Source organism: Somniosus microcephalus, chromosome 8, assembly GCF_052327205.1.
Source record: "Somniosus microcephalus isolate GS21.2 chromosome 8, FLI_Smic_1.0, whole genome shotgun sequence".
Taxonomy (NCBI): Eukaryota; Metazoa; Chordata; class Chondrichthyes; order Squaliformes; family Somniosidae; genus Somniosus; species Somniosus microcephalus.
The window spans coordinates 177,135,222-177,150,719 of NC_140994.1; the positions used below are offsets into that span (position 1 = coordinate 177,135,222).

Genomic DNA, 15,498 nt, shown 5'->3' on the forward strand with positions numbered 1-15,498 from the left:
CCAGTTCTGATGAAGGGTCCCAGACCTGAAATGTTAACTCTGTTTCTCTCTCCACGGATGCTGCCTGGCCTGCTGAGTATTTCCAGCATTTTCTGTTGTTATTTCAGATTTCCAGCATCCGCAGTATTTTGCTATTATAATAATTTTATATCTGAGATCGATCGATTTTTGCTGGACAGGGCTATAAAAGGATATGGAGCCAAGGCAGGTGGATGGAGTTAAGATACAGTTCAGCCATTATCTCACTGAATGGATGAACAGGCTCGAGAGGCTGAATGGCCTACTCCTGTTCCTATGTTCCTGTGAAAGGCTTTAGGTATAAGAGGAGATGAGAGAAACTGGAGCTCTTTTCATTAAAAGAAAGAAAGTTAAGAGGAGATCTGAAATAGAGATGTTCAAAATGATGTAGGGTTTGAAAAGATAAATTGGGAAAAGCTATTTCTACTGGTGAGTTAATAACCAGAGGGCATATTTAGGTTATGACCAAAAGGAGAGATTAGGAGAATTAATTTATGCAGAGTTGTTAGGACAAGATTCCTAACTTCAGAAACACTGGTGAATGAAGGATCTATAATAGCTCTTAAAAGTAAGTAGATAATTATTTGAAAAGAAAAAATTAACGGGTATGAGGAGGGGTTATGTTTTCGAAAAGCCTGTCTTTCCCCCTCAATAATGCTGTTAACATTAGAAAAAGATGAATTTCAGAACCAAAGACATTGTACTGGAAAAATAGGCACATATAAATAAATAAGGTAGGTGGACAAATATTGAGCTTAAAGAATTATTAAGATTGAAACACAAGCTTTTAAAATACAGGCTTTTCATCAGAGCAGGGGGTAGTGTGAGAGAAGGAGATTGCTGCAATATAAAAGGCAATATGTTGCTATAGAGTAAGCATCAAAGGTTGTTTACAACAAAGCTATGGCTCGGGGAAAGTAATGATAGGAAGTAACAGTATGGTGTGAAAAGTCATGGGGCCTCTCATCTCTGTTTGGCAATCAGTTCAAACAGTTAGGTGGTCATAAAACTTCAGATAGTGTTGCATCCAGCAGAAAGCAGACCATAAAGAAAATGGTATAAAGAAGCGATGCAATGTTTTTACTTAATTAGAAAGAAAGAGACTCCTTGATACCTTTGGGACCTGATGGCATGAACAGGCTTGGGGAAGCCATCTTCACAATTCCACATTAAATCCACGCATGTAACTTTTAGACGTGAGGCTAACTTATCTAACACCCTCGCACCATTACCTCTGGAAGTCCCAAAGGTTTACCCTTTGCCCTCTCCCCTTCCTCATCTGTGTGCTACCCCTTGGTGACATAATCTGTATACGTGGGTGTTATGTTCATAAATAAATAGACGTTTTCATTATGAACAGCTAGCTTGAGCTAGTCATTTATTCAGCCATGTAGACTAGTGTACAGGCATCCATCTTGACTACTGCCTTGTGGGTAGCCCCTTACTAAACATACAGCTCCACCTAGTGTACCATTCTAGAATGACATGTTACTGATCATTACAGTGGGGTCAGCTTTTACATTATATTGATGAAACCCAGTTGTACCTCTCCACCACCTCTCTCAGCCTCACAATTGCCTCGGTGCTGCCAGACTACTTGTCTAACATCCAGCCACAAATTCCACACTCTCTTCTTGGCCGTGCTCTCAGGTTGAACCAGACTGTTCACAACCTTTGTATTCTGTTTGATGCTGATCTGAGCTTTAAACCCCTGTATGCCTTCCATCAGTGTGACCACTTACTTCCACCACTGCAACATTGCTCACTTCCACCCCTCTGCTGCTGAAACCCTTATACATGTCCTTGTCACCTCTAGACTCCACAGTTTTAAAGCTCTTCCTGCTGCATAAGCACCAATTTGTCCAAAGCTTTGCTGCACATATCATATCCAGCAGTAAGTTCCAGTTGTTCATTATACCCATCCTTGCTGGCCTATATATTACTCCCCATCCTCAATGTATTAAATTTGAAATCCTCATTTTAAAATATATTCATGACCTTGGCTCCAGTCCTCATTCCTCCTCAACAATCCATTTAACTCTGGCATAAAAACAGAAAATGCTGGAAATACTTAACAGGTCAGGCAGCATCTGTGGAGAGAGAAACAGAGTTAATGTTTCAGGTCAATGACCTTTCACCAGAACTGGAAAAAGTTAGAGATATAACAGGTTTTAAGCAAGTGCAGAGGCAGGGAAAGGGGAGAGGGGAAGGAAAGAACAAAAAGGAAGGTCTGCGATAAAACTCTGGCCTTTTGTACATCACCCACTTCCTTTCCCCACACTTTCTTCCACCCCTTCCTTCCACCCTCCCCCTACACCATTGGTGAAGCAGGTTCCAGTTGCTGCATCCTAAACTCTGGAATTACTGGGTCCTACTCTCAGAAATTCCCTCCTTAAACCTCTCTGCCTCTCTCTTCACCTTTGAAAACCTTCTCAACTATGTCGATAGGGTGAGATGAAGTAAGGTGGGAGGAGGCTCATGTGGAGCATAGACTCTTTGGGCTGAATGGACTGTTCCTCTGCTGTAAAATTCTATGTAAAAATACACAGCTCTTTAACCAAGCTTTTGGTCATCCCTCCTAGCCAATTCCTTTCTGGCTTTGTATCTGTTTTCCTTATGGCTATTTGTGAAAAGCTTTGTTTTTTCCCATCAAAGGCATTATAAAAATGCAAGATGTTGTTATTGGTATCCTCCTTCACTTCTGTTACTAAAGCTCTCCTTCATTGTTTAGTTATCACTCTCTTTTTATGTCACGCTCTCCTCTTTCAGTTTTGTCCCTTTTGCTCTCTTCAACTTGTTTCTCTTTACCTTCCTTCTTTTTTGTTTCCCACTTTTTCTCCTCCGTTTGTATCTCGTGCTCTCCCTCACTTTTATCTCTCTCCAGGGACTTAAGCACATAAATCTAGGCTGACACGCCAGTGCAGTGCCGAGGGAGTGCTGCACTGTTGGAGGTGCCGTCTTTCGGAGGAGACGTTAAACCGAGGCCCCATCTGCTCTCTCAGGTGGACGTAAAAGATCCCACTATTTTGAAGAAGAGCAGGGGAGTTATCCCTGGTGTCCTGGCCAATATTTATCCATCAATCAACATAAAAAAAAGATTATCTGGTCATTATCACATTGCTGTTTGTGGGAGATTGCTGTGCGCAAATTGGTGGCCGAGTTTCCCACATTACAACAGTGACTACACTCCAAAAGTACTGCATTGGCTGTAAAGTGCTTTGAGACGTCTGGTGGTCATGACAGGTGCTATATAAATGCAATTCTTTCTTTTCTTTCTCTCACTTTTTTTCTATTTCTCCTCTTACTCCTTTATGCCCCATTCAATAATTTAATTTTCATTCTACTCTATTGGAAGATAAAGAAGATGGATGACCAGGCCTCTCAATCAGCCAGTGAGCAAATCTTCAAAAGAGGTACAGGATGTTCAAAGGAGAAGTGGATGGGGATTGAGGCTTTAAAAGGAGCTTGGAAAGCAGGAACACATCATGCTAGCTCCTGCTAAATATCTTGACTATCCTGGGTAGTGATGGTATGAAAGTCTCCTCTGTCTGCTGGCTGTAAGGGTCTCAGGTGGGTTTTTTGGGCAGTCTCAATCCAGTTCTCAGTGGACAATAGATCAGTGAACTCATTCAAAGAGGTCATGGGATGGCTGACCCGCACCTTAATGAGCACATTTGTAAGCCAAAGAAAATTAGTTCGTCTCATTTTACCTTCTCTCAAAAGTATGATTCATAAAACACTTAAAAAAGTCTTTTATTGCTAACTTTTTTTAGGAAATATCTTGTTTTGTGTATGTGTGGAGTCACTCCTCGGTTGCTGAAGGGCTGCACACCACAGTTTAGGACCACTATCCACATTACAACAGTGATGTAACACCAGGACATTGAGTTGTCAACCAAGTCAATCCGATTTTGCTGGATCTCGTTGGCAGAAGCTTTGTCCTGTTCCAGACTGGGGGAAATCAAACTTGCTATTCAATCATATTGAGCATCAGTGTACACGTTCAACCCTTACAAAGCCCCCCTGTCGAACACTGCCTTCAGCGTACAGCCTGCTTGTGACATCCGGCTCCTTCTGGCGGGTGTTGAGTACGTGACGGGGCGGTGCTGCACATCCATCGTCACTTCCGGTGATCTGGTTTCCGGGAGACGGGTGGCGTTGTCGGTTGGAGACCAATTCGTGCCTGCGCCATGGGTTACAGCGGTCTGATGGTGCCCATCATCGTCCTCACCGTGTTTTGGGGTGTCGTGGGCGGCATTGTGCCCTGGTTTATCCCTAAAGGACCAAATAGAGGGTGAGCCTTGGCGACAGTGGGAGGAGGGCTAAGGGCGAGCGGAGGACGATGACCAGAAGCTCAGGCGTCCTTCACACGGGGCGGAATGTGCGTCACAGTCACCAGGCTCCCGAGGTGATCCTGGGGAAGGGAACCCCTCGGTTAGGGGGGCACAACCCGCACTGCAGGGGGTATGGAGGGAAGAGAGACTCTGCTCTTGGGAGGGGAGGATGCGAAAGAAACCTGCCCTGTTTGGGCGAGGGGGTGGGAGGTTCGCCCGCCCTGCTTGGGCGAAGGGTGGGAGGTTCGCCCGCCCTGTTTGGGCGAGGGGTGGGGGGTTGGCACGCCCGCCCTGTTTGGGCGAGGGGTGGGGGGTTCGCACGCCTGCCCTGTTTGGGCGAGGGGTGGGGGGTTCGCACGCCCGCCCTGTTTAGGCGAGGGGTAGGGTTCGCCCGCCTGCCCTGTTTGGGCGAGGGGGTGATGGTTGCCTGCCCTGTTTGGGCGAGGGGTGGGGTGTTCGCACGCCTGCCCTGTTTGGGCGAGGGGCGGGGGGGGTTCGCACGCCCGCCCTGTTTGGGCGAGGGGTAGGGTTCGCCCGCCTGTCCTGTTTGGGCAAGGGGGTGATGGTTGCCTGCCTGTCCTGTTTGGGCGAGGGGTAGGGTTCGCCCGCCTGTCCTGTTTGGGCAAGGGGGTGATGGTTGCCTGCCTGTCCTGTTTGGGCGAGGGGTGATGGTTGCCTACCCTGTTTGGGCGAGGGGAGGGGGTCGCCTCCCTGCCATGTTTGGGCGAGGGGAGGGGGTCACCCCCCTGCCATGTTTGGGCGAGGGGAGGGGGTCGCCCCCTGCCATGTTTGGGCGAGGGGAAGGGGTTGCCCCCTGCCCTGTTTGGGCGAGGGGTAAGGGTCGCCTGCCCTGTTTGGGCAAGGGGTGGGGGGTTTGCCTACCCGCTCTGTTTGGGTGAGGGGATTGCCCGCCCTGTTTGAGCCAAGGGAGGGGGGTCGCCCCCCCCCGCCCTGTTTGGGTGAGGGGTGAGAGTTGCCCGTCCTGTTTGGGTGAGGGTTGGGGGGTTCGCCCACCCGCCCTGTTTGGGCGAGGGGTGAGGGGATTGCCCGCCCGCCCTGTTTGGATGAGGGGTGAGGGTTGCCCGCCCTGTTTGGGCGAGGGGAGGGGGGCGCCCCTTCAATGTTCCCCCTAAGGTGTGTAGCCACGCACCAATCGTGAGGTCCTGCGCAGGCTGCTCACCCGCGTTTGCGCTGGAAGTGAGCGGCCGCGCAGTAAATTTAAAGGGCCCACGCAGGAAAAAATAAATTAGAGGGAGCATTCATCTTGTTTAGGTGAGGGAGTGATGCCCGCCCTGTTTAGGCAAGGGAGAGAAAGGAAGAGCGATAGTGACCCATCCTGTTTTGGAGAGGGAGACCATTTCCCCTATTTTGGGAAGGGAGAGAGACCCAACTTATTTTGGGACTAGAGAGAGAGACAGAAGAAGTTAGAAGCAGCATCCTGCTTTGATGATGTGAGTAAGTTCGGGGAGGGGTAAAGGGTAGAGGGGATTGTTAGAGTCTGACATGGTGATGTGGGAGTGAGAAAAGTGAAAGAGACAGACATGCCATGCCTGGAGGGAGGGAGGGAGTAGCAGTTGAGTGAGTGAAAGGGGAAAGGACCCTGCTCTTTGGGAAGTGGAAGGACTGACCCTGTATCAAGGAAGGGGGAGAGAGTGACATAAGCACGCATTCTGCTCATTATGTTAATTACTGGTTCAGTTTCATAAAAGACTTTGAAACTGAGTCTGTCACTTTGATAATTTTTTTGTTTTCAAATATGTTCTTAATTCAGTCTTGTATCTGGGCAGTGATAAAACCATAAATAAGAACAGAAAATGCTGGAAACACTCAGCAGGTCAGGCAGCATTCGTGGAGAGAGTAAAACGGAGTTAACGTTTCAGGTCTGAAGGGTCGCAAACCTGAAACGTTAACTGTTTTTCTCTCTCCACGGATGCTGCCTGACCTGAGTATTTCCAGCATTTTCTGTTGTTATTTCAGATTTCCAGCATCCTCAGTATTTTGCTATTGTATTAGTGATAAAGCCATGTCTGATACAATTGCAGGTGTTGTACTATACAGTATTACTTTGCTTACAGTATTACTGCAGTACACGTGTGAAGAGCAGATTTCTGCAGTCAAACCATGATTTGAACAAAAGTAGTTAGGATTTATTTCATTGCATGTTGCAAGGGAATAGCACATCTTGTGTATTATGATATTGTAACACTGAACTAAGAATATCACTCAGTAATTTGAATATATTGATGGAAAAACTTGATAGCTTAAGGAGGAGGAAGGGTAATGATTTTTGGCATAGAAATGACATGCAATTTGCAGCATTTAGTGTGCATTTTTAACTGGTATTCATTTAATGTAGTAAAATTGAATGAATTTCACTGGGGTACTGGGATGTGACCTGATGCTCATCGTGTACACAGCATAATTTATCCTGTAATCTGGTAAGTGTTTTTGCAACAAAAAAAGCGGCACTGAATGGAAATGTTCATAAAATGCTTTTAATTTGTTTTGCTTGGTATTTTTGTTGCTGGGAAAAGGTATTAGCTAGTTAAACAGCTGAAGCCTCTGGTGGGGAAAAATGCTCATTTTTAAAAAAAGAATATGAATGATGTATTAAAATATTCTATTTTCTTCCACAGTGTCATTAACACTATGCTGGTGACAAGTGCTATTTGCTGCTACCTTTTGTAAGTATAAACAAATCATGATTCCTGCTGAAGGATGTGTTTCAAGTACAGTGTGAACAGATGCTTTAGCTCTAATAAAACAAATTAAAAGTAGCAATTAACATTGTATTCAGAAATTCTGCTTTACCCAACGTGTGATCTGTTTTGAACATAACTGTTTATGGGCACCATTCACTTTTAACTAGTTCATCATCATCTTCAGTTTTTTTTAAACTAAAGTTTTAAATCTCTTCTGTCTTTGGAAGTGAATTACAGCTTTTACCATAATGATAGAAGTGTAGATAGAAGGCTGCTCTGTTGCTTTTGAAAGTGCTGCTTGGAGGTCAAAAACCTAAAACCTTGATGCTAACATTAGGGCTAACACATATATTTAATATGAGAAATCAATAGTGTGAAAGGTGATGTCCGCAATGTTCCTTGTAAGCTGCGCTTTGTTCTGCGCAGCTTGTTCCTTTCGATGCGCGGTCCCTTTAAATTTCTGCGCATGCGCGGTAGTTCCAGTGTAAAAGCTTGTGACCGGCCTGCGGGGACCTTGCAGATTACTGTGCGCAGCTTGGATGTCAGTATATTCTAAGAAAAAACAGGTATCACAATTAAAACAACATTTCTGAATTTTATATTGGTCATGCTGCTGTTTCCAATTTATTTGGTGATGGGGGAGAGATACATCCTGAAGTTTTTCTGCATGTACTATATCCTGAAAAACTTGCTACCTTGCATAGAATAATATACAAATACCTTCCACCCTACCAAAACAGAGTTAAAAAGGAAGAAGTTTCAAGCGTCGATGCTGATGTGAGATTTTGCTCTGTTCTGACTATAAGCATTCCAGTAATGCCATCTCACTAATTAATCGCGAGACATGCGATTTTTAATGAAAATTTACCCCAACTCGCGATCTTGCGATTTAACTATGAAAATTCATGATTTTTTCCGACTTTATTAATCCTCGTTACGCCTCCTGGTGATTGGCTGCTCTGGGACACGTGGGTTTGGTAAGGTCAATCAGCTGTAAGATTCTTTGACAGCTGTTCACAGGTCTGGCAATTAACTGACAGCAGAGGGAACCAATCTCAAAGCAAAGTGACGGGGAGTAGCCAATGGATGAGCAAGGAAGGCAGTGCTGCGGCCACCATTTTGTGAATCGGGGGCGGTTGGGGTCAGGCTGCGATTCTGCATTTCTCCCTTTCCCAGGCCGAGCTGCGTTGTGACGGTACTGATCATCCGCCCGCACGGCAAGGATGATGGAGCTCATTGTGTGGAAGCTGCCCCGGGAGGTGTGGTGGCACAAGGTCCAGCCATTGTTCTAGCTGTTCGGCTGAGTTGGGCAGTGCGATCTGGTGAGGGTGGGGGGAGGAGAGATGGAGAGTGACAGCGACGTGTGGTACAGCCAGAGGAATGAGAAAGATGGAGGTAGAGAGCGAGAGATTGGGGAAGAATGACGGAGAAAGAGATGGAGGCACAGAGAGGAATAGGCAAAGAGATGGAGGTACAGAGAGAGAGCACGATGGGGAAGAGTGATGGAGAGAGAGAGATGGCGTACAAAGAGGAATAGGGAGAGAGAGATGAAGGTACAGGAAAAGAGATAGGGAAAGAGATGTGGAAGAGTGATGGGGAGAGAGATGGAGGTACAGAGAGGAATGGGAGAGAGAGATGAAGGTACAGGAAAAGAGGTGAGGAAAGATTGATGCAGAGAGAGAAAAGGGAATATAGAGAAGAATGGGCGACAGATGGAGGTAGAGAGAGAGGAATGGGAGAGATGGGTGTACGGAGAGAGGACGAGATGCAGGAGAGGGGGCAAGCGATCAAGACCAGTGGAGGGGGAAGAAAGAGGGATGGAATCGCGAAAGGAAGAGATTGACAGGGTGGGGGCGGGAGAGGGGAAGGAGGAGAACAGTGTCGCAGAGATTGGGGGAGAGAGAGAGAGAAAGAGCCTGAGCAGGTAGAGAGAGGAGTAGACACCGAGGGCAAGAGATAGTGGGAAAAGAGGAAGGGTGGAGACAGATGAGAGAAAGAAACCTGCGAGGTAGTGGGCAAAAGGTGGGGAGAGCGATTGAGGGAGAGTGAATGGAGAAGGGGGCCGAAGAGAGAAACCAGAGGGGTTGGGGAGCAAGACCAGAGGCAAGGGGGAGAAAGAAATGGGAGAGAAACAAAGGGTGGGAGGAGACAGATTGATGGGGTGACAGGAAAGAGAAGGGTGTTCCAAGTTTTTAGGCTGCACCAGATGGTTTTCTTGAGTTCAGTGACAAAAATCATTCCCGTAGGTAAGCCCACACACCCAGTTAACTGAAATGACTTTATATGCCAATATCCCAGTAATGTAGCATTGCCCAAGGTCAATCAGAATTGTTGTAATTTGCTAATTGGATATGACAGCAGCCCTCCCATGTATTTGGATAATGGAAGAATAATCCAGTGGTTCTCAATCTGGGGTCCGTGCAGACAGCAGAGTGGGAGGGGAAAAAAACCCTGAAACGCTCAGCAGCTGTGCAGTGAGTAGCCGGGCAGTGGAGGGTTACATCTGAAATGGTGCCAGTGTTCCCAATAGGAGCCACCGAGCCTAATCCCACTCCAGGAAGTATTCAACAGGCATGTTGCTGAACCTGTAGGGTTACATTTCAGCTGAAGTGAAGATAAAAGTTTTCACATCGCCAATCACATCAATGTTCACTGGGGGTGATCGTGACTCCTGTCTCCATGGGAAGGTGTTTTTGATTTCCCCCCCCCCCCCCAAAGACTTGCCCTTGGTTGGCAGTTGCAGGGACTGCATTATGTGGTGGTTGTGTTGTGCACCAGTTGAAGGGTGGTGATAATGGGTAGAATTTTAAGTTTTTTGTAAAGCATCTTCAGATGCAGTAATATTGGCCCAGAGTTTGCAGGTCAATGGCGAAGCAAAGGCCCTGAAGGAAGCAGCCCACAGAGATCTCGCGATCTCTGTGGCGAGAAGTTTACCTTTTTCGACGCGTAAGTGATTTCAATGCAATGTAGTAATTCCCTAGCGCAATCTGCTGTGATGTCAACAAGCTGTCTAAGCAGCCAAATTACATTGCTGAATTCTCACACAGGGAAAGCAGGAAATGAGAACCTGCTCATATCCTGATTTTAAAAAAATGTTAGAGAGCAAAACAAAGATTGGTGCTCTCACATGGGGATATGGTAGAACCTGAAATATCCTGAACAAGCTTTATTTTTAATTGTACTTTTTTATCATAATGGAGAAATTTGACACTGCACAAAATTAAAATTAGTTTTTCAGGGCGATAACATTTGTTTACCAGTCAGTACGCTGTTAAAACCCCAGTTCCACCTAATCCAATAGGCCTAACATTTAACATCTAATTATTTAACAGTGATATTACCACGGAAAAGCCCAAATTTTCATCTATTTCACTGATTACACTGATTGGCTGTGGCCCCCTCCGCCCACCACAGCTGGCAATGTTCCCCGTTTTTCTTGGTATTGTGCGACCCCTTCAAAATACCGCGCATGCGAGGTTTTTGCTTTGAAAAGTTGGCTGCGCGGTCACGCAGCTTAAAGTGAACATTGGCCACAGCGCAGCCTGTGTCGGAGGAGTGAATGACTGACAGCAACTTCAGGTTTTCTACGTTTAGATGCGCATGCGCTACATCTTGAAGTTGCTGTCAGTTTCAGAGGGGTAATAATGGCGAACGCTGTTCGTCATTATTACCCAATGCAAATTCCAGCCCCATATTTTTTGTAAAGAGCTGTATGACCTTATCGAGATTAAATAAAGCCACTAATGAGGTTTATAAATCAGCTGTCAATCTATTTGGTTTATGTTTGAAAAAATAGCAACTGATTTTTATACCAAATCTCATGATTTTTAAGAGTTTGTCTCCTGATTTGAGGCAGTTGGCAATACTGGCATTGTCTGGTGACTGTCCTATTACTAAGTCTGGAAGTTTACATTACAAATGTCAAACTAGAAAAGGCTTGCTGTGTAAATAGTTTTATGGAACCTTGATTACTTGTATTCTTTCGTAATCTGGTAAATAACACTGATCTTGGAACTTGCCATGCTGCTTTCTACCAGATAAACTGAAAGGTATCTGGTTCTGTCCAGGTCTGTACTGTTATTAAGTCAGAGTTGGTTAGGCTGTGTTATCAGCATAAACAATTGGAATGATGATTCCGTGTATTTGTTTTGAGGTGGGTTAGCACAATGGAATTTTTTAAAACTCATTTCTCCCCCCATACACTTACAAACGTTGCAGGAAGGACAGCTGTTCTTTGGCAATATTAGATTCTCTTATTGAGGTGGACTCCAAAGAACATACCTGATGTGGAATTGGACCTAACTTGGTATCTTAATCTTTGACACCCTTTTCCATAAATCCATAATGATTAAGTACCTTCATCATATGGATAATATCTGCATCATTTTCTTCGACATTTAGTACTGTGTGGGTATAACTGCTCTTTCCTTGAGCCATCGTCATCAACTTTACAATAGTGATGACTTCAAAACTATATTGATTGCACTTGATTACACCTCTGAAGTGCCTTTGGTGTTTTTCTGCTTTAAAAGTGCTATATAAATCTAAGTTGTTGAGTGTAGTCAATGCTGTAGGTTAATTCCTACTAGACAATTACTAGTTGCTAGCATTGGTGAAAAAATGCAATAATGTTTTTAGTTCTGATGAGATTGGTTACGTAACTTATTTTATATAAGGAAAGGAGTGCACACAAGTTTTAATTGCAGAATGCAAATCTGATCATGTCGTGTTACAGATCCTTGCAATAAATTTCAACAGTATCACCCACTATTGCCTGCCAAACATATTGGCACGGATTTTGCGGTCAGCGACAAAGTGGTGGCGCTCGCCACTGACATCGAAGAAAGCTGCCCACAAAGATCTAGCGATCTCTGGCATGGATTTCACCTTTCCCGATGTTAATTTCATTCTGGCACCAAGTCATGGGGATCTCCAGCGTCCAGCAACTGTGATGTCATCAAGCTGGCTAAGCAGCCAATCACATTGAAGAATTCTCAGAGCAAACCAGGAAGTAAAATGCACTGATTGTCCTTCACTTTTAATAATTTTACAGAGAGCGAAATAAAGATTGGAACATACACATGGGATTAAGGTAGAAGCTGAAATAGAAACAAACTTAAAAAAAAAAAAGTTATATTAAAAGCCATGGAATTTTTCTCATAATGGACAAATTTGACAGTCCACAAATATAAAATTAGTTTTTCAGGGCCAGAACGGTTGTTCAGCAGTAATTATGACTCCGTACGTTTTAAAACCCAGTTACACCTCATTCAACAAGGCTTAAAAACCCTTGAAAAAGTTAACAGTGATATTAGAGCCTAAAAGTTTAAATTCTCATCAGTTCAGTGATTTCAATTGATTGCCAGCTGCGGGGAGTTCAACAGCACGCCCTGTAGAGGAGCAGGGAATGACTGACAGCAAATTCTGGATTTCCGCGTTTAACTGCACATGTGCAGACGCCAGAAGTTGCTGTCAGTTTCACGGTTGTAATGATGGTGAACGCTGACCATTTTGCTGTCATTACAACTGCAAATTCCTGGCCTTTGTCACTTCATGAAAGCGGTAGTGGTCAGAATAAGGAACATGTATATCATCAGCTGAAGATCATGGGGCCTGGATTATTTCTCAATTCTTGGGTTTTTAGTCTTTTAGTGGTAAGTGTTTCCTGGTAGTCAGCCCGTAGTAAAGTTTTTACTGTGACATTGCCTACAAATGGTTACTTTGCTGACAAATCAGTTTATTTTAAAATGTGGAATATTTATAGATTTGGCTAACTTCATTATACCTTTTTTAGATCTGCATGTTTAGAGCATTGAAATGGACCAGCAGGTGGCACTATAAAGTATTAACATTGTATCATGCATTTTGAAAAAAATAGTTTAATAGTCAAATGTTCGCATAGAATTTTCTATTTATAAATGCATTTGGCTAGAGTACAAGTAAAATCAGCCAAACCATAGGGGGAAAAACGATGTTTTCATGCTCTGACTGGAGCCTTACTGCTGGTTCAGTTAGATTGACGAGGCAGTCAGTCCAAGTTGGAAGTAAACCAGCTAATGGAGCATTTCCCCCCCCACCTCTCCCCAATAAAGATCTTGTGCAAAGTATCTCCTGAGGCTGGGTAGATAACATTCTCCCAGATCTCTGCCAAAGCAGCTGATTGTATCGCAGCAAGGAATTGTGATAACGGTCAAAGTGTGAAGTTGCTTTTTTTTAACTCCATTTTTCTGCATTTGCCACTTTTTAGCGTTGTGTTTTCATGGGTAGTATTTGTTGTGTGAAGTCAAGGTTCCCTGAAGTTTTCCTTTAAGTCATTGTATTTAAATATCTTTTGTGTCTGATCAGTGAAAGACCTGGATCAGCTATCCCACATATTTGACCTTTCTACTCGTCAGTTCAGTGATTTCAATTGATCCCATGTTGGAGCTATGCCAGATTTTCAACTTTGTAAATCCTCTGGTTCCATTTGTTATAAATCGTTGTACTGAGCAGGCTGAAGACTATTGATCAATATAGCTTGAGCAGATTAAATAGAGATTTTGGACCAGGATATTCAAATAAGGCTGTGAAAATTAAACCTGTACAGGATGCCAGTGTTTCGCTAGGGGTTACTATATCAAAGATGGCAATGAAAATGAAATAGAAACTTATCCCAATATCTCAAACTATGCAAAAAGATTAAGGTGCCTTCAAATTTGTTTTGACCAAACTGACCTGTTTAGTTTATTTCAGTTATAATGAGCTTTTGGGGGGGAGGGTAGGCAGCATGGAGTCACCTGTGGAAACACTCCTATGGATCTTTACCCTCTATTGAGACTAAAGTGCAAAAAATCCACATCAAAGAGTACAGCGCCAGGATAAGGGAGATGGATTTAGCAGTGTAAATGCCAGAAACCAGCTCGTGGATCACGTCTCCTACAATCTGAGGGGGTTCTACAAGTCTGTTGAGATGAGGAAGCCAGTTCATATACGCCATTCTCAGAATCTGAACTAAAATGATGGCAGTATAAAAGGAATTTATAACTTGGTACCACACTACTTGACGGAGTTGAGCATTGATCCTACAGGGGCCTCACTTTTGTCACGTTTGTGTCATTGCACATTAACTACTGCTTGTGCTATTGTGCTGTCCAACATGGCTTTGCTGTCTTGAATGTAACCCAACAAACCGCAGTTGAATTTTCTGGGACTTAATGTAATTGATCTTTTATAGTACTGTACTGCCTTATAATTCAATGAAGCATGCTGATTCTAATATCAAAAGATCATTTTTAAATAATATAGGTAAACTACCCTGAACATGAATAGACCATTCTTTTTGCGCCCCCCCCCCCCCCTCAAAATGGCACTTTTTTGCAGTATGTAGAAGTTAATACATCTGATATTTAAAAGCAGCAGAGGGCTGCGTGATGGCATGGCTTGTGGAAATTGCACTATGTGGTGTACTGCTGAGTCAGAGACCAGAAAGGCCCCTAATTCAGTTCCTGGTTGATGTTTGGTTGGCTAATCTATTGGGGTAGTAATTGCAATTGGGCTTTATTCTCCCAAAATTGACTGTACAGAGAGTGATGAAGTCACTTGGATTTAAAATAATTTTCTACTGCCAATAAAAGTGTGGCACTTCCAAGGAACCCAAGATCTAAAAAAAAACTTGTTTTTTTACAGAATTAGTTACTATGCATAGTTTGAGCAAATGCCAGTTATAAGGCCATGGCTTAGTTTTAAAAAGAATCATGTTTCAAAATTGATGCAAGTCGTTCATCTAGAGGAAGTACAGAATCAGTTCTTTAGTCTTCAGCCAGAATTGGTGTGTAGATTTCTTTTTGAAGATACCCAATTATTTTGATCTAATTTTGACACTGAATAGTTTATGGCTAAACGGTGCAACATACTAGGACCCAAGGACATAAATGTTAAAGCATTAATAGAGACAAGGGATAAACCAGTTTTTAATTAGGCATGGTTTATAGTAAAAATCAACATGATCTATAACTAATAGCATCCTTTTATGTGCTCCTAGTATTATGAACTGAACTGAATTTTCTTGAAAGCAGTAAAATATTTCAGAAGGTATAGCTAATGTCCATGTAGGAAATTATTAACTTTTCTTCTTCCTATTTCTCTTTAGTGCATTAGATTGTCTATTCCAATACTTTCAAAATATTTGGTGTCTGTACAACCTGACAGTTCCCAGTCAACTGTTACATAGAATTACATAGAATATACAGCACAGAAACAGGCCATTTGGCCCAACTTGCCTGTGCTGGTGTTTATACTCCCCACGAGTCTCCTCCCATTCTAGCGACCTTTCAGCATATCTTTCTATTCCCTTTTCTCTCATGTACCCGTCCGGGGTGCTTTTCTTCTATAAGCATTGATTTGCAATAAATGAAATAATGGCCCAGAAATTCGGGTCGGGGGCTTCCCGCAGGTGCAAGCCCCCG

The 15,498-nt window shown here is 43.7% G+C and overlaps 1 protein-coding gene across 1 annotated transcript in view; it reads left to right on the forward strand.

The window, feature by feature from the left end:
* Nucleotides 1-4,093: 4,093 nt before the first annotated feature.
* Nucleotides 4,094-15,498, forward strand: part of atp6v0e1 (ATPase H+ transporting V0 subunit e1) — a 32,291-nt gene continuing 20,886 nt past the window's right edge. The window contains exons 1-2 of the mRNA XM_085995392.1: nucleotides 4,094-4,312; nucleotides 6,989-7,036. Coding sequence (XP_085851518.1) covers nucleotides 4,209-4,312; nucleotides 6,989-7,036 — 152 coding nt within the window. The 5' untranslated portion in view covers nucleotides 4,094-4,208. The remainder of the gene's footprint in view (nucleotides 4,313-6,988; nucleotides 7,037-15,498) is intronic.